General features: G+C 42.3%; 2 protein-coding genes across 2 annotated transcripts; one reads left to right on the top strand and one right to left on the bottom strand.

The window, feature by feature from the left end:
• Nucleotides 1-578: 578 nt before the first annotated feature.
• On the bottom strand, nucleotides 579-2,201 carry LOC138309308 (serine/arginine repetitive matrix protein 2-like). The gene is made up of 2 exons (XM_069250517.1): nucleotides 1,863-2,201; nucleotides 579-1,265 (listed from the first exon to the last, which is right to left on the bottom strand). The coding sequence occupies exons 1-2, from the start codon at nucleotides 2,199-2,201 to the stop codon at nucleotides 579-581; spliced, it is 1,026 nt and encodes a 341-aa protein (XP_069106618.1).
• A 164-nt stretch (nucleotides 2,202-2,365) lies between these two features.
• On the top strand, nucleotides 2,366-3,187 carry LOC138309221 (putative uncharacterized protein ENSP00000383309). Its single transcript, XM_069250409.1, has one exon. It carries the CDS (start codon nucleotides 2,366-2,368, stop codon nucleotides 3,185-3,187), a length of 822 nt encoding a protein of 273 aa, XP_069106510.1.
• Nucleotides 3,188-19,659: the final 16,472 nt, after the last annotated feature.

Below are 19,659 nucleotides of genomic sequence, written 5' to 3'. Positions count from 1 at the left end.
CTAGGAGTGCTGTAGTCATCTCTCTTCCTACGAATGCTGTAGCTATCTCCCCTCCTAGGATTGCTGTAGCTATCTTCCCTCCTAGGATTACTGTAGCTATCTACCCTCCTAGGATTACTGTAGATATCTCCCCTCCTAGGAGTGCTGTAGTTATCTCCCCTCCACGAGTACTGTAGTTATCTCCCCTTCTAGGATTGCTGTAGCTATCTCCTTTCTAGGATTGCTGTAGTCATCTCTCTTCCTACGAATGCTGTAGCTATCTCCCCTCCTAGGATTGCTGTAGCTATCTTCCCTCCTAGGATTACTGTAGCTATCTACCCTCCTAGGATTACTGTAGATATCTCCCCTCCTAGGAGTGCTGTAGTTATCTCCCCTCCACGAGTACTGTAGTTATCTCCCCTTCTAGGATTGCTGTAGCTATCTCCTTTCTAGGAGTGCTGTAGTCATCTCTCTTCCTACGAGTGCTGTAGCTATCTCCCCTCCTAGGATTGCTGTTGCTATCTACCCTTCTAGGATTGCTGTTGCTATCTCCCCTCCTAGGATTGCTGTAGCTATCTCCCCTCCTAGGAGTGCTGTAGTTATCTCCCCTCCACGAGTACTGTAGTTATCTCCCCTTCTAGGATTGCTGTAGCTATCTCCTTTCTAGGAGTGCTGTAGTCATCTCTCTTCCTACGAGTGCTGTAGCTATCTCTCCTCCTAGGAGTGCTGTAGTTATCTCCCCTTCTAGGATTGCTGTAGCTATCTCCCCTCCTAGGATTGCTGTAGCTATCTCCCATCCTAGGAGTGCTGTAGTCATCTCTCCTCCTACGAGTGCTGTAGATATCTCTCCTCCTAGGAGTGCTGTAGTTATCTCCCCTTCTAGGATTGCTGTAGCTATCTTCCCTTCTAGGATTGCTGTAGCTATCTCCCCTCCTAGGATTGCTGTAGCTATCTCCCATCCTAGGAGTGCTGTAGTCATCTCTCCTCCTACGAGTGCTGTAGATATCTCTCCTCCTAGGAGTGCTGTAGCTATCTCCCCTCCTAGGATTGCTGTAGCTATCTCCCCTCCTAGGATTGCTGTAGCTATCTCCCCTCCTAGGATTGCTGTAGCTATCTCCCCTCCTAGGATTGCTGTAGCTATCTCCCCTCCTAGGATTGCTGTAGCTATCTCCCCTCCTAGGATTGCTGTAGTTATATCCCTCCTTCTGTAGGATTACTGTAGCTATCTCCCCTCCACGAGTACTGTAGTTATCTTCCCTTCTAGGATTGCTGTAGCTATCTCCTTTCTAGGAGTGCTGTAGTCATCTCTCTTCCTACGAATGCTGTAGCTATCTCCCCTCCTAGGATTGCTGTAGCTATCTTCCCTCCTAGGATTACTGTAGCTATCTACCCTCCTAGGATTACTGTAGATATCTCTCCTCCTAGGAGTGCTGTAGTTATCTCCCCTCCACGAGTACTGTAGTTATCTCCCCTTCTAGGATTGCTGTAGCTATCTCCTTTCTAGGATTGCTGTAGTCATCTCTCTTCCTACGAATGCTGTAGCTATCTCCCCTCCTAGGATTGCTGTAGCTATCTCCTCCTAGGATTACTGTAGCTATCTACCCTCCTAGGATTACTGTAGATATCTCCCCTCCTAGGAGTGCTGTAGTTATCTCCCCTCCACGAGTACTGTAGTTATCTCCCCTTCTAGGATTGCTGTAGCTATCTCCTTTCTAGGAATGCTGTAGTCATCTCTCTTCCTACGAGTGCTGTAGCTATCTCCCCTCCTAGGATTGCTGTTGCTATCTACCCTTCTAGGATTGCTGTTGCTATCTCCCCTCCTAGGATTGCTGTAGCTATCTCCCCTCCTAGGAGTGCTGTAGTTATCTCCCCTCCACGAGTACTGTAGTTATCTCCCCTTCTAGGATTGCTGTAGCTATCTCCTTTCTAGGAGTGCTGTAGTCATCTCTCTTCCTACGAGTGCTGTAGCTATCTCTCCTCCTAGGAGTGCTGTAGTTATCTCCCCTTCTAGGATTGCTGTAGCTATCTTCCCTCCTAGGATTACTGTAGCTATCTCCCATCCTAGGAGTGCTGTAGTCATCTCTCCTCCTACGAGTGCTGTAGATATCTCTCCTCCTAGGAGTGCTGTAGTTATCTCCCCTTCTAGGATTGCTGTAGCTATCTTCCCTTCTAGGATTGCTGTAGCTATCTCCCCTCCTAGGATTACTGTAGCTATCTCCCATCCTAGGAGTGCTGTAGTCATCTCTCCTCCTACGAGTGCTGTAGATATCTCTCCTCCTAGGAGTGCTGTAGTTATCTCCCCTTCCACGGGTACTGTAGTTATCTCCCCTTCTAGGATTGCTGTAGCTATCTCCTTTCTAGGAATGCTGTAGTCATCTCTCTTCCTATGAGTGCTGTAGCTATCTCCCCTCCTAGGATTGCTGTAGCTATCTCCCCTTCTAGGATTGCTGTAGCTATCTCCCCTCCTAGGATTGCTGTAGCTATCTCCCATCCTAGGAGTGCTGTAGTCATCTCTCCTCCTACGAGTGTTGTAGATATCTCTCCTCCTAGGAGTGCTGTAGCTATCTCCCCTCCTAGGATTGCTGTAGCTATCTTCCCTCCTAGGATTGCTGTAGCTATCTCCCCTCCTAGGATTGCTGTAGCTATCTTCCCTCCTAGGATTGCTGTAGCTATCTCCCCTCTTAGGATTACTGTAGATATCTCCCCTCCTAGGAGTGCTGTAGTTATATCCCTTTCTAGGATTACTGTTGCTATCTACCCTTCTAGGATTGCTGTTGCTATCTCCCCTCCTAGGATTGCTGTAGCTATCTCCCCTCCTAGGATTGCTGTAGCTATCTCTCCTCCTAGGATTGCTGTAGCTATCTCCCCTCCTAGGATTGCTGTAGCTATCTCCCCTCCTAGGATTGCTGTAGCTATCTCCCCTCCTAGGATTGCTGTAGCTATCTCCCCTCCTAGGAGTGCTGTAGCTATCTCCCCTCCTAGGATTGCTGTAGCTATCTACCCTTCTAGAATTGCTGTTGCTATCTCCCCTCCTAGGATTGCTGTAGTCATCTCTCCTCCTAGGATTGCTGTAGCTATCTACCCTCCTAGGAGTGCTGTAGCTATCTCCCCTTCTAGGATTGCTGTTGCTATCTACCCTCCTAGGATTGCTGTAGCTATCTCCCCTCCTAGGAGTGCTGTAGTTATCTCCCCTCCACGAGTACTGTAGTTATCTCCCCTTCTAGGATTGCTGTAGCTATCTCCTTTCTAGGAGTGCTGTAGTCATCTCTCTTCCTACGAGTGCTGTAGCTATCTCTCCTCCTAGGAGTGCTGTAGTTATCTCCCCTTCTAGGATTGCTGTAGCTATCTCCCCTCCTAGGATTGCTGTAGCTATCTCCCATCCTAGGAGTGCTGTAGTCATCTCTCCTCCTACGAGTGCTGTAGATATCTCTCCTCCTAGGAGTGCTGTAGTTATCTCCCCTTCTAGGATTGCTGTAGCTATCTCCCCTCCTAGGATTGCTGTAGCTATCTCCCCTCCTAGGATTGCTGTAGCTATCTCCCCTCCTAGGATTGCTGTAGTCATCTCTCCTCCTACGAGTGCTGTAGATATCTCTCCTCCTAGGAGTGCTGTAGTTATCTCCCCTTCCACGGGTACTGTAGTTATCTCCCCTTCTAGGATTGCTGTAGCTATCTCCTTTCTAGGAATGCTGTAGTCATCTCTCTTCCTATGATGCTGTAGCTATCTCCCCTCCTAGGATTGCTGTTGCTATCTACCCTTCTAGGATTGCTGTTGCTATCTCCCCTCCTAGGATTGCTGTTGCTATCTCCCCTCCTAGGATTGCGGTAGCTATCTACCATTCTAGAATTGCTGTTGCTATCCTCCCCTTCTAGGATTGCTGTTGTCATCTCTCCTCCTAGGATTGCTGTTGCTATCTACCCTTCTAGGATTGCTGTTGCTATCTCCCCTCCTAGGATTGCTGTTGCTATCTCCCCTCCTAGGATTGCTGTTGCTATCTCCCCTCCTAGGATTGCAGTAGCTATCTCCCCTCCTAGGATTGCTGTATCTATCTCCTTTCTAGGAGTGCTGTAGCTATCTCCCCTCCTAGGATTGCTGTAGCTATCTACCCTTCTAGAATTGCTGTTGCTATCTCCCCTCCTAGGAGTGCTGTAGTCATCTCTCCTCCTAGGATTGCTGTAGCTATCTACCCTCCTAGGAGTGCTGTAGCTATCTCCCCTTCTAGAATTGCTGTTGCTATCTACCCTCCTAGGATTGCTGTAGCTATCTCCCCTCCTAGGATTGCTGTAGTCATCTCTCTTCCTACGAGTGCTGTAGCTATCTCCCCTCCTAGGATTGCTTTTGCTATCTACCCTCCTAGGAGTGCTGTAGTTATCTCCCCTCCACGAGTACTGTAGTTATCTCCCCTTCTAGGATTGCTGTAGCTATCTCCCTTTCTAGGAATGCTGTAGTCATCTCTCTTCCTACGAGTGCTGTAGCTATCTCCCCTCCTAGGATTGCTGTAGTTATCTCCCCTTCTAGGATTGCTGTAGTCATCTCTCCTCCTACGAGTGCTGTAGCTATCTCCCCTCCTAGGATTGCTGTAGCTATTTACCCTCCTAGGATTGCTGTAGCTATCTCCCCTCCTAGGATTGCTGTAGTTATCTCCCCTTCTAGGATTGCTGTAGCTATCTCCCCTCCTAGGATTGCTGTAGCTATCTACCCTCCTAGGATTGCTGTAGTCATCTCTCCTCCTACGAGTGCTGTAGCTATCTCCCCTCCTAGGATTGCTGTAGCTATCTACCCTCCTAGGAGTGCTGTAGTCATCTCTCCTCCTAGGATTGCTGTAGCTATCTCCCCTCCTAGGATTGCTGTAGCTATCTACCCTCCTAGGAGTGCTGTAGCTATCTCCCTTCTGGATTGCTGTTGCTATCTACCCTCCTAGGATTGATGTAGCTATCTCCCCTCCTAGGATTGCTGTAGCTATCTCCCCTCCTAGGAGTGCATGTAGTCATCTCTCCTCCTACGAGTGCTGTAGATATCTCTCCTCCTAGGAGTGCTGTAGTAATCTCCCCGCTTAGGATTACTTAGTTATCTCCCCCTCCAAACATTTCAATAGTTATCTCCCAACCTACGATTGCTTTAGTCATTTCCCCTCTTGTGAGTGCTATAGTTATCTCCTCCCCCCCCATGCTTAAGTTATCCCCTCCCCCTCAAGGAGTGCTGTAGTTAACTCCCCTGCTATGCTTGCTATAGTTATCTCACATATTGTGATTTTCTATCTTCCCCTCCTAGGATTGATGTAGTTATCTCCCCCTCCAAAAAATTGCTGTTGGTATCTCCCCTTCTGGGATTGCTATAGTTATCTCCCTTTTCTTATGATTAGCTATCTGCCCCTCCTAGGATTGCTGTAGCTATCTCCCCTCCTAGGATTGCTGTAGTCATCTCTCCTCCTACGAGTGCTGTAGATATCTCCCCTCCTAGGATTGCTGTAGCTATCTCCCCTCCTAGGATTACTGTAGCTATCTCCCATCCTAGGAGTGCTGTAGTCATCTCTCCTCCTACGAGTGCTGTAGATATCTCTCCTCCTAGGAGTGCTGTAGTAATCTCCCCGCTTAGGATTACTTAGTTATCTCCCCCTCCAAACATTTCAATAGTTATCTCCCAACCTACGATTGCTTTAGTCATTTCCCCTCTTGTGAGTGCTATAGTTATCTCCCCCCCCATGCTTAAGTTATCCCCTCCCCCTCAAGGAGTGCTGTAGTTATCTCCCCTCCTAGGAGTGTTGTAGTTACCTCCTCTCCTATGTTTGCTATAATTATATCCCCATCTATGATTAGTTATCTTCCCTCTCCTAGGTGTTCTGTAGTTAACTCCCCTGCTATGCTTGCTATAGTTATCTCCCATATTGTGATTTTCTATCTTCCCCTCCTAGGATTGATGTAGTTATCTCCCCCTCAAAAAATTGCTGTTGGTATCTCCCCTTCTGGGATTGCTATAGTTATCTCCCTTTTCTTATGATTAGCTATCTGCCCCTCCTAGTCTTGATGTAGTTATCTCCCCCTTCAAACATTGCTGTAGTTATCTCCCCTCCTATGCTTGCTATATTTATCTCTCCTATTAAAACTATCTTTCCCCTCCTAGAATTGATGTAGTCCCCCCCCTAACCATTGCTGAGATATCTCCCCTTCCTTCTGATAACCTATCTTCCCCCTCTGAGGAGTGCTATAGTGATCTCCCCTTCCTTATTATTAGCTGTCTTTCCCCTCCTAGGATTGATGTAGTTATCTCCCCCTCCAAATATTGCTATAGTTATCTATAGTTATTATGATAAGCTATCTTGTCTCCTAGTATTGATGCAGTTATCATCCCCTCCAAACATTGCGGCTTCCCTCCTTGGATTGCTGTAGTTATCTCTGTTTTCTCATGATTAGCTATCTACCCCTCCTAGGATTGATGTAGTTATCTCCTCTTCAAACATTGCGGCTTCCCTCCTGGGATAGCTATAGTTATCTCCCCTTCCTTATGATTAGCTTTCTGTCCCTCCTAGGATTGATGTAGTTATCTCCCTTCCTGGGTTATTTCCCCTTCCTTATGATTAGCTATCTTCTCCCTCCTAGGAGTGCTATAGTTATCTCCCCTTCCTTATGATTAGCTATATTCCCTCTCCTTGGTGTATCCCCCTTAGGGGTACTGTTGTTATCTCCCCTCCTGGGATTGCTATAGTTATCTTCCATCCAGGGATTGCTATAGTTATCTCCCATTCCTTATGAATAGCTATCTTTCCCCACCTAGGAGTGCTATAGTTATCTTCCCTCCTGGGATTGCTATAGTTATCTCCCCTTCCTTCTGATAACCTATCTTCCCCATCTGAGGAGTGCTATAGTTATCTCCCCTTCCTTATTATTAGCTGTCTTTTCCCTCCTAGGAGTGCTATAGTTATCTTCCCTCCTGGGATTGCTATAGTTTTCTCCCCTTCCTTATGATTTGCTGTCTTTCCCCTCCTAGGAGTGCTATAGTTATCTCCGTTCATGGGATTGCTATAGTTATCTCCCCTCCTGGAATTGCTATAGTTATCTCCCCTTCCTTATGATTTAATTTATATCCCCCTTAGGGGTACTGTAGTTATTTCCACTCCTGGTAATGCTATAGTTACCTCCCCTTCCTTGTTATTAGCTATCTTCCACCTCCTAGGAGTGCTATAGTTATCTCCCCTTTTTAATGATTAGCTATCTTCCCCCTCCAAGGATTGATGAAGTTATTGTCCCTCCTGGGATTGCTATAGTTATCTCCCCTTCCTTATGATGAGCTATCTTCTCCCTCCTAGGAATGCTATAGTTATCTCCCCTTCCTTATGATGAGCTATATTCCCCCTCCTAGGTGTGCTGTAGTTATCTCCCCTCCTGGGATTGCTATAGTTATTCCTCCTTCCTTATGATTAGCTGTCTTCCGCCTCCTAGAAGTGCTATAATTATCTCCCCTCTTAGGAGTGCTATAGTTAGCTCCCCTTCCTTATGATTAGCCAACCTTCCCCTCCTAGGAGTGCTATAGTTATCTCCCCTTCCTTATTATGAGCTATATTCCCCCTCCTAGGTGTGCTGTAGATATCTTCCCTCCTGGGATTGCTATAGTTATCACCCTTCCTTATGATTAGCTATCTTCTCCCTCCTAGGAGTGCTATAGTTATCTCCCCTTCCTTTTGATTAGCTATATTCCCCCTCCTTGGTGTATCCCCCTTAGGGGTACTGTTGTTATCTCCCCTCCTGGGATTGCTATAGTTATCTTCCATCCAGGGATTGCTATAGTTATCTCCCATTCCTTATGAATAGCTATCTTTCCCCTCCTCATACAGGTGTTTTACACAGCCAGGTATTATTGACTTAGCTCTCAAGTGTTTATAATACCCATTAGGTGTACTCCCCTTGTTGTCGTACCCGACAGGTAGTGGCCAGGTCTCCAGGTAAGTTTACCACTTTTTACATTGATACCATTGTATGTATACCAGGAGTTTATAGAACGGGGACCACATCATTATACTATTAATTACCAACAATATTGAGTAGTTTTTGTAGTAGAGGTATGAGATTATTGAGAGGTGACATAGACACAGATATCTTGTTAATGTCCTGTTAGATAAGAAGTAAGAGTACACTTATTTACAGTTCAGCATATATACATCACTAAATGTCACAGGGATCAGTTTTGATGCCCAGTGTGAAATGAGAATATTGGGCTTATATTTGTTGTTAGAGCTTGTGCCCATTCCTTTTTGTCAACTTTAGAAAGGCAAATGAAATATGTTTAAATCAAATGAGAATATGGCAGGGAAGGTGGTGGTGCACACATAATATTACGCATTCTTTACCACTCCTTTTCTCTCCCATTGCCATTTCATTCATGTGTAGGTGGAAGCATTTATGTCTCAGAGATATCTTTTTTTTTTTATTTCATAAATCTCTGGCATATGTTTTTCAACTTGTGTATTTAGATGAATGACAAGAGAATGAAAACAGATTTAATGTCTAGTACATGAAGTAAGAGATAAGAATCTAATATTAGCACGATAAGTTTAACGTTACCTGTACATGAAATGTGAGTTTGTTGAACTACATTCAGCTCTCCAACATTTGTACCAATGTCATGGTAACAGATGCTACTTTATGCATTTTTATTTGTATTTGAAATTTAAACAAAATGTGTCATAAAAAGAATCATAAAGTAAAAAAATCTAAAATATATTGATGGAATGATAAACCCAATAGTGACTCATGTACAGGGGCTATATACTGATATTGTAATTACATTTCAATTGTACTGATTCCATAACGTACAAGATAGATTTTGAAACATTGATAAAAAATTTACACAATTTTCTTCATAATACAATGATAGACTCAGTGTTTCTTTCTATCTATATAATGGGAGTTCTTGGACCCTGTCATATGGCCCCATTCACTCTTGTAAAATATTCCTGGACCTTATCATATGGCCCCATTCACTCTTGTATAATGTTCCTGGACCTTGTCATATGGGTCCATTCACTCTTGTATAATGTTCCTGGACCCTGTCATATGGCCCCATTCACTCTTGTATAATGTTCCTGGACCCTATCATATGGCCTCATTCTCTCTTGTATAATGTTTTCACAGACCCTATCATATGGCCCCATTCACTCTTGTATAATGTTCCTGGACCCTGTCATATGGCCCCATTCACTCTTGTATAATGTTCCTGGACCTTATCATATGGCCCCATTCACTCTTGTATAATGTACCTGGACCCTGTCATATGGCCCCATTCACTCTTGTATAATGTTCCTGGACCCTGTCATATGGCCCCATTCACTCTTGTATAATGTTCCTGGACCCTGTCATATGGCCCCATTCACTCTTGTATAATGTTCCTGGACCTTATCATATGGCCCCATTCACTCTTGTATAATGTTCCTGGACCCTGTCATATGGCCCCATTCACTCTTGTATAATGTACCTGGACCCTGTCATATGGCCCCATTCACTCTTGTATAATGTTCCTGGACCCTGTCATATGGCCCCATTCACTCTTGTATAATGTTCCTGGACCCTGTCATATGGCCCCATTCACTCTTGTATAATGTACCTGGACCCTGTCATATGGCCCCATTCACTCTTGTATAATGTTCCTGGACCCTGTCATATGGCCCCATTCACTCTTGTATAATGTTCCTGGACCCTGTCATATGGCCCCATTCACTCTTGTATAATGTTCCTGGACCCTGTCATATGGCCCCATTCACTCTTGTATAATGTTCCTGGACCTTGTCATATGGCCCCATTCACTCTTGTATAATGTTCCTGGACCTTGTCATATGGCCCCATTCACTCTTGTATAATGTTCCTGGACCTTATCATATGGCCCCATTCACTCTTGTATAATGTTCCTGGACCCTGTCATATGGCCCCATTCACTCTTGTATAATGTACCTGGACCTTATCATATGGCCCCATTCACTCTTGTATAATGTACCTGGACCCTGTCATATGGCCCCATTCACTCTTGTATAATGTTCCTGGACCCTGTCATATGGCCCATTCACTCTTGTATAATGTTCCTGGACCCTGTCATATGGCCATTCACTCTTGTATAATGTTCCTGGACCCTGTATCATATGGCCCCATTCACTCTTGTATAATGTTTTACCTGGACCTCTTGTCATAATGGGACCCATATGGCCCCATTCACTCTTGTATAATGTTCCTGGACCCTGTCATATGGCCCCATTCACTCTTGTATAATGTTCCTGGACCCTGTCATATGGCCCCATTCACTCTTGTATAATGTACCTGGACCCTGTCATATGGCCCCATTCACTCTTGTATAATGTTCCTGGACCCTGTCATATGGCCCCATTCACTCTTGTATAATGTTCCTGGACCCTGTCATATGGCCCCATTCACTCTTGTATAATGTACCTGGACCCTGTCATATGGCCACCATTCACTCTTGTATAAGGCCTATGGTATTGGCCCCATTCACTCTATGTATAATGTTCCCCATGTCATAAGGCCCACACTCTTGTATAATGTACCTGGACCCTGTCATATGGCCCCATTCACTCTTGTATAATGTACCTGGACCCTGTCATATGGCCCCATTCACTCTTGTATAATGTTCCTGGACCTGTCATATGGCCCCATTCACTCTTGTATAATGTACCTGGACCCTGTCATATGGCCCCATTCACTCTTGTATAATGTACCTGGACCCTGTCATATGGCCTCCATTCACTCTTGTATAATGTTCCTGGCCCCCACCCTCATAATCATATGGCCCCATTCACTCTTGTATAATGTTCCTGGTCCCTGTCATATCATATGGCCCCATTCACTCTTGTATAATGTACCTGGACCCTGTCATATGCCCCATTCACTCTTGTATAATGTACCTGGACCCTATCATATGGCCCCATTCACTCTTGTATAATGTTTTCCTGGACCCCATGTCATATGGCCCCCTGTCATATCACACTCTTGTATAATGTACCTGGACCCTATCATTATGGCCCCATTCACTCTTGTATAATGTACCTGGACCTTGTCATATGGCCCCATTCAATCTTGTATAATTTCTGGACCTGTCATATGGCCTCATTCACTCTTGTATAATGTTCCTGGAACCCTGTCATATGGGTCCATGTCACTCTGGTCCATTCCCCCCCCCCCCCCCCCCCCCCCCCCCCTCCAATATAATGTACCTGGACCCTATCATGGCCCCATTCACTCTTGTATAATGTTCCTGGACCTTGTCATATGGCCCCATTCACTCTTGTATAATGTACCTGGTCATATTGGCCCCAATGTCATAATGTACCTGCCCCTGTCATATCACTCTTGTATAATGTAACCTGGGACCCTGTCATATGGCCCATTCACTCTTGTATAATGTACCTGACCCTGTCATATGGCCCCATTCACTCTTGTATAATGTTCCTGGACCCTGTCATATGGCCCCATTCACTCTTGTATAATGTTCCTGGACCCTGTCATATGGCCCCATTATCACTCTTGTATAATGTTCCTGACCCTGTCATATGGCCCCATTCACTCTTGTATAATGTTCCTGGACCCTGTCATATGGCCCCATTCACTCTTGTATAATGTACCTGGACCCCTTTCATATGGCCCCATTCACTCTTGTATAATGTTCCTGGACCCTGTCATATGGCCCCATTCACTCTTGTATAATGTTCCTGGACCTGTAGTCCAATATGGGCCCCATTCCTCTTGTATAATGTACCCTGGACCCTATCATATGGCCCCATTCACTCTTGTATAATGTACCTGGACCCTGTCATATGGCCCCATTCACTCCTTGTATAATGTTCCTGGACCCTGTCATATGGCCCCTATTCACGTCCCTTGTATAATGTTCCACTGGACCTTCGTCATATGGCCCCATTCACTCTTGTATAATGTACCTGGACCCTATCATATGGCCCCATTCACTCTTGTATAATGTACCAATGGACCCTATCATATGGCCCCCATTCACTCTTGTATAATGTTCCTGACCCTGTCATATGGCCCCATCTCTCACTTCTTGTATATATGTTCCTGGACCCTTATGTGTTCATTATGGCCCCATTCACTCTTGTATACTGTTTTCACAGCCCTATCATATGGCTCATTCTCTCTTGTATAATGTTTTCTCAGACCCTATATATGGCCCCCATTCACTCTTGTATAATGTTCCTGGACCCTGTCATTATGGGACCCATTCAATAATGTTCCTGGACCCTGTCATTGGCCTCATTCATCTTGTATAATGTTCCTGGACCTGTCATTATGGCCACATTCACCTCTTGTATAATGCAAATCACAGACCCAATCATATGGCCCCATTCACTCTTGTATAATGTAACCTGGACCCTGTCATATGGCCCCATTCACTCTTGTATAATGTACCTGGACCCCTGGTCATATGGCCTCATTCACTCTTGTATATATAAACATGTTGTCCTGTATAGATAATGTATAATGGGTATGTGAATAGGATAGATGATTTTAAAAAAGAACATGTAACCTGCATCTTGACAAATTGACCTTGATATCATCTGCAATCTGACCGTTGTCTATGCATGATGTCACCTGCATTATTCTGCAATCCTGCCTTGTTAAGACATCGGCATGACCTGACCTTGACCTTGATTTGTACACCTTGACCTTGACCTTGTCTCATGATATGTCACATGTATGCTGGCCTTGACTTGATATTTCAATATGTGTTGCTCTGTATGATACAGACACACTATTAGTAGTACTACAATGATTGTTTTATATACTGTTAGTGTTAGATTAGGCTACAGGATGGTATAGTGTTTGGATCTGTGATAAAATCCTGCCATTGGGAGACCTCGGGGTGTGATGTGTTTATATTTTACAATAAAGCATTATATAGGCTTTGTGTATTATTGGTAAGGGACAGTCACTAGGTTAATGGTCAATGCCTACGGTCAACTGTGTCCGTGATCTTCTTCATCCTACATTATATGTGACACACTTTCAGGGGAAAGGATAATAAACAATAATTTTCTATTATTGCCACATTTTAGCTCATAATGACACCATAACCAAATTAAACAGATATAGAACAGTAATAGCTTTGTCTAACTCATTATCTAATTAAAAATGTATTAAGCACAATAGAAGTAGGAATTTGTCCTTTGTCCAACAGAAGTAGAGATTTGTCCTTTGTCCATTAGAAGTAGAGATTTGTCCTTTAGAAGTAGAGATTTGTCCTTTGTCTTTTAGAAGAAGCGATTTGTCCTTTGTCCAATAGAAGTAAAGATTTGTCCTTTGTCCAAAAGAAGTAGAGATTTGTCCTTTCAAAGTAGAGATTTGTTCTTTGTCCTTTAGAAGAAGCGATTTGTCTTTTGTCCAATCAAAGTAGAGATTTGTCCTTTGTGCAATAGAATTAACCATTTGTCCATTGTCCAATAGAAGTTATGATTTGTCCTTTGTCCAATAGAAGTTACTATTTGTCCTTTGTCCAATAGAAGTAGAGATTTGTCCCTTTGTCAAATGGAAGTAGGAATTTGTCCTTTCAGCAATAGAAGTAGAGATTTGTCCTTTGTCCATTAGAAGTAGAGATTTGTCCTTTGTCCTTTAGAAGTAAAGATTTGTCCTTTGTCCTTTAGAAGAAGCGATTTGTCCTTTGTCCAATAGAAGTATAGATTTCTCCTTTGTACAATAGAAGTTGATTTGTTCATTGTCCAATAGAAGTAGGAATTTGTCCCTATGTCAAATAGAAGTTACTATTTGTCCTTTGTCCAATAGAAGTAGAGATTTGTCCTGTGTGCAATAGAAGTAGAGATTTGTCCTTTTGTCCTTTAGAAGTAAAGATTTGTCCTTTGTCCTTTAGAAGAAGTGATTTGTCCTTTGTCCAATAGAAGTATAGATTTGTCCTTTGTGCAATAGAAGTTGATTTGTTCATTGTCCAATAGAAGTAGGAATTTGTCCCTATGTCAAATAGAAGTTACTATTTGTCCTTTGTCCAATAGAAGTAGAGATTTGTCCTGTGTGCAATAGAAGTAATGATTTGTCCATTGTCCAGTAGAAGTAACAATTTGTCCTTTGTCCAATAGAAGAACACATTCGTCCTTTTTTCCATTAGGAGTTGGAATTTGTCCCTTTGTCCAATAGAAGTAGGAATTTGTCCTTTCAGCAATAGAAGTAGGAATTTGTCCATTAGAAGTAGAGATTTGTCCTTTTGTCCTTTAGAAGAAGCGATTTGTCCTTTGTCCAATAGAAGAAGAGATTTGTCCTTTGTCCAATAGAAGTAGAGATTTGTCCTTTGTGCAATAAAAGTAACGATTTGTCCATTGTCCAATAGAAGTTACTATTTGTCCTTTGTCCAATAGATGTAGAGATTTGTCATGTGTGCAATAGAAGTAACGATTTGTCTATTGTCCAATAGAAGTTACGATTTGTTCTTTGTCCAATAGAAGTAGAGATTTGTCCTGTGTGCAATAGAAGTAATGATTTGTCCTTTGTCCAGTAGAAGAAACAATTTGTCCTTTGTTCAATAGAAGTAGAGATTCGTCCTTTTTTCCATTAGGAGTAGGCATTTGTCCCTTTGTCTAATAGAAGTAGGAATTTGTTCATTTGTCCAATAGAAGTAGGAATTTGTCCTTTCAGCAATAGAAGTAGAGATTTTTCCTTTGTCCATTAGAAGTAGAGATTTGTCCTTTTGTACTTTAGAAGTAGAGAATTGTCCTTTTGTCCTTTCAAAGTAGAGATTTGTCCTTTGTCCTTTAGAAGAAGCAATTTGTCCTTTGTCCAATAGACGTACAGATTTGTCCTTTGTGCAATAGAAGTAACAATTTGTCCATTGTCCAATAGAAGTTACGATTTGTCCTTTGTCCAGTAGAAGTAACAATTTGTCCTTTGTCCAATAAAAGTACAGATTCGTCCTTTTTTCCATTAGGAGTAGGAATTTGTCCCTTTGTCCAATAGAAGTAGGAATTTGTCCCTTTGTCCAATAGAAGTAGGAATTTGTCCTTTCAGCAATAGAAGTAGAGATTTTGTCCTTTGTCCAATAGAAGTAGAGATTTGTCCTTTGTGCAATAGAATTAACGATTTGTCCATTATCCAATAGAAGTTACGGTTTGTCCTTTGTCCAATAGAAGTTACTATTTGTCCTTTGTCCAATAGAAGTAGATATTTGTCCTGTGTGCAATAGAAGTAACAATTTGTCTATTGTCCAATAGAAGTTATGATTTGTCCTTTGTCCAATAGAAGTAACGATTTGTCCTTTGTCCAGTAGAAGTAACAATGTGTCCTTTGTCCAATAGAAGTAGAGATTCGTCATTTTTTCCATTAGGAGTAGGAATTTGTCCCTTTGTCCAATAGAAGTAGGAATTTGTCCCTTTGTCCAATAGAAGTAGGAATTTGTCCTTTCAGTAATAGAAGTAGAGATTTGTCATTTAGAAGTAGAGAATTGTCCTTTTGTCCTTTCAAAGTAGAGATTTGTCCTTTGTCCAATATAAATAGAGATTTGTCCTTTGTGCAATAGAAGTAATTATTTGTCCATTGTCCAATAGAAGTTACGATTTGTCCTTTGTCTAATAAAAGTTACTATTTGTCCTTTGTCCAATAGAAGTAGAGATTTGTCCTGTGTGCAATAGAAGTAATGATTTGTCCTTTGTCCATTAGAAGTAACAATTTGTCCTTTGTCCAATAGAAGTAGAGATTTGTCCTTTGTGCCATAGAAGTAACAATTTGTCCTTTGTACCATAGAAGTAACGATTTCTCCTTTGTCCTATAGAAGAAAAGATTTGTCACTTTGTTCAATAGAAGTTTTTATTTGATGATTATTGTTTTACATTTTGCTTTAATGATTTAGAAGCATCACTAGTGTGGCCTATTTAGATTTTAAATCTTTCTTTTTCTTTTAGAAGCATCACTAGTGTGGCCTATTTAGATTTTAAATCTTTCTTTTTCTTTTTTGTTTCCTATCTTGTAATACTTGTATGAGCGTAGCTGTTGAGAGGAGGAAGCAGCCAAACCACACACACTGTAATGAAGTCATGGCTGGATAGTATTGGTATTGATTGTGTCATCCTGTCTTTTTAAACGTAGACAAGTTTTAATCACATTTTTTAGCCTACCATGACATGAAATGATGGGCTTTTTAAATTGCCTTTCAAATATGTTCCATCGTCTGTCCTTCCCTTTGTATGTAAACCATATTTGTTATTGCTATTTCACAGAAAGTTCTAAAGGGATCTCTCCCAAATATCAAATGTATGTTCCCCTTGGGGCTTAGTTATGCCTGTAGCATTCAAGGATGGATCTGGATTCAAGATGGCCAACGGGCAGCCATCTTTGATTTTGACAACAAAAGTTTGCTATTGCTATTTAATTCTCAGAAAGTGCTTTGTGGTTCACTCTCAAATTTCATATCTACCAGGTAGATTCCCCTTAGTGCCCAGTTAAGCATATTATGTTTTAGGACCAATCTGGATTCAAGATGGCCATTAGGAAGCTATCTTGATTTGACAATGAAGCTTGTTGTCCGAAAGTACTGACATTTCACAATTGATTACAAAACTGGTCATCTGTTGACCCTTGGCTTATAATACCCTATAAACTGGTTTTTACCAATCTTTTCAGTTTATGTAGTTTTCCTGTGTGTATCAAATGGTATAAAGGGAGAGGAAAAGAAGAGAAAGGTAGAGAAAAGATATCTCTTTCCTTTGATTATCTTCGATCATTCAGTAGTGGGTGATTTCTCTGGAGTCTATTGTTTACTAAGATTTCAAAGTTCTGTCAAGGTTGGTGGGATTAAAGTCATTGATATGATGCCATTTTATCCATATCAGAAGATATGAACTCTGCAGTGCTGTACTTTGAGTAGAATAAAGAGATCATCGATCTGTACATGTGAATCAATAGATAAACAATGATGTCCTAACAAAAAACACAGAAAACAATCCTCAAAACTTAAATAGAAATTGAACTTTAAAAGCTTTTAAATTTGGATTAACGCAAATAACAATCCAGGTATGGAATTCAGCAAAAATGCTTTTATACTTTAATTGATGCGTGAATTCAAACAACAGGAATGTCTGTGGCTGTATGGTACCAACGTGGCAAGTCGTGTGTAGACAGGAAGTGCTCACACTTCGTCAACCCTTGCGTGTGAATTATGGTGACAATGTATCACATGACTTCCGTGTAACTTTTTAGCGAAAGGAAAAGTTCTGATGATTGCAGCTTTTAGATTGACAACTTGTCAAAATGTAACAGCGTTCTGGGGATTTGAAATCCTTAGTGAAACAATTATGTTACTACAGTTTCATGTAATTATACACAGAGAAGGTAGGTCATAAAAAATAAATGTGTCATATTTAAGTAACACAGCTTTATCCAGCAGCCTTTGTTTGATTGAGGGAAGAATATACAAATATGTGTACTGGTTTAGAAGGGCATGATATTTAATTGCTTCAATTGGAAACTTCTATTATGATATTTACTATGATCAATCAAAAAGGCAGATTTTTAATGTTTTTGTCAATCAAAGTATAATATCTGAGGCACACTAGCAGTTACGTGTCTAATGTACGTCTATAGACACACTAGCAGTTACGTGTCTAATGTACATCTATAGACACACTAGCAGTTACGTGTCTAATGTACGTCTGAGGCACACTAGCAGTTACGTGTCTAATGTACGTCTGTAGGCACACTAGCAGTTACGTGTCTAATGTACGTCTATAGACACACTAGCAGTTACGTGTCTAATGTACGTCTGTAGACACACTAGCAGTTACGTGTCTAATGTAACGTCTATCACACTAGCAGTTACGTGTCTAATGTACGTCTGTTGACACACTAGCAGTTACGTGTCTAATGTACGTCTATAGACACACTAGCAGTTACGTGTCTAATGTACGTCTATAGCACACTAGCAGTTACGTGTCTAATGTACGTCTGTAGGCACACTAGCAGTTACGTGTCTAATGTACGTCTGTAGGCACACTAGCAGTTACGTGTCTAATGTACGTCTGTAGGCACACTAGCAGTTACGTGTCTAATGTCGTCTGTAGGCACACTAGCAGTTACGTGTCTAATGTACGTCTGTAGGCACACTAGCAGTTACGATGTCTAATGTACGTCTGTAGGCACACTACAAGCAGTTACGTGTCTAATGTACGTCTGTAGGCACACTAGCAGTTACATGTCTACTAGCAGTTACATGTTTACGTCTGTAGGCACACTAGCAGTTACATGATCATCTCAATTACGTCTGTAGGCTCACTAGCAGTGTTACGTGTCTAATGTGAACGTCGAAAAATATTGCTGAGGCCTAATCTAGCAGTTATTGTCTAATGTACGTCTGTAGGCACACTAGCAGTTAAGTGTCTAATGTACGTACTCGTAGGCACCCTAGCACGTTTACGTTTTACCTAAATTTAGTCATAATACAGTACTAGCAGTTTCGTCACGTATTGTAGGCACACAAGCAGTTATGTGTCCTAATGTACGTCTGAGGCACACAAGCAGTCTATCCTGTACAATATTACGTCTGTAGGCACACTAGTCAGTTACAATGTCTAATGTACGTCAACTGTAGGCTATCACACAAGCAGTTACGTGTGTCTAATGTACGTAATGTTGGCACAATTGCTTTGTTCATAGCAGTTTGACTGTCAATGTCTAAGGCTTCTGTACGTCTGTTCCTAGGAAATGTTACGTGTCGTAATACGTCTGTAGGCACACTAGATGCAATGTACTAGCAGTTACGTGTCTAATGTACGTCTGTAGACACACTAGCAGTTACGTGTCTAATGTACGTCTGTAGGCACACTAGCAGTTACGAGTCTAATGTACGTCTGTAGGCACACTAGCAGTTACTGTGTCTAATGTACGTCTGTAGGCACACTAGCAGTTACGTGTCTAATGTACGTCTGTAGGCACACTAGCAGTTACATGTCTAATGTACGTCTGTAGGCACACTAGCAGTTACATGTCTAATGTACGTCTGTAGGCACACTAGCAGTTACGTGTCTAATATACGTCTGTAGGCACACTAGCAGTTACGTGTCTAATGTACGTCTGTAGGCACACTAGTTTACGTGTCTAATGTACGTCTGTAGGCACACTAGCAGTTACGTGTCTAATGTACGTCTGTAGGCACACTAGCAGTTACGTGTCTAATGTACGTCTGTAGGCACACTAGCAGTTACGTGTCTAATGTACGTCTGTAGGCACACTAGCAGTTACGTGTCTAATGTACGTCTGTAGGCACACTAGCAGTTACGTGTCTAATGTACGTCTGTAGGCACACTAGCAGTTACGTGTCTAATGTACGTCTGTAGGCACACTAGCAGTTACGTGTCTAATGTACGTCTGTAGGCACACTAGCAGTTACGTGTCTAATATACGTCTGTAGGCACACTAGCAGTTACGTGTCTAATGTACTTCTGTAGGCACACTAGCAGTTACGTGTCTAATGTACGTCTGTAGGCACACTAGCAGTTACGTGTCTAATGTACACGTCTGTAGGCACACTAGCAGTTACGTGTCTAATGTACGTCTGTAGGCACACTAGCAGTTACGTGTCTAATGTACGTCTGTAGGCACACTAGCAGTTACGTGTCTAATGTACGTCTGTAGGCACACTAGCAGTTACGTGTCTAATGTACGTCTGTAGGCACACTAGCA

This window comes from Argopecten irradians, chromosome 1 (genome assembly GCF_041381155.1).
Source record: "Argopecten irradians isolate NY chromosome 1, Ai_NY, whole genome shotgun sequence".
Lineage (NCBI taxonomy): Eukaryota > Metazoa > Mollusca > Bivalvia > Pectinida > Pectinidae > Argopecten > Argopecten irradians.
The sequence above is the reverse complement of the archived record's forward strand: the minus strand, read 5'-3'. Positions and strand labels throughout refer to the sequence as shown.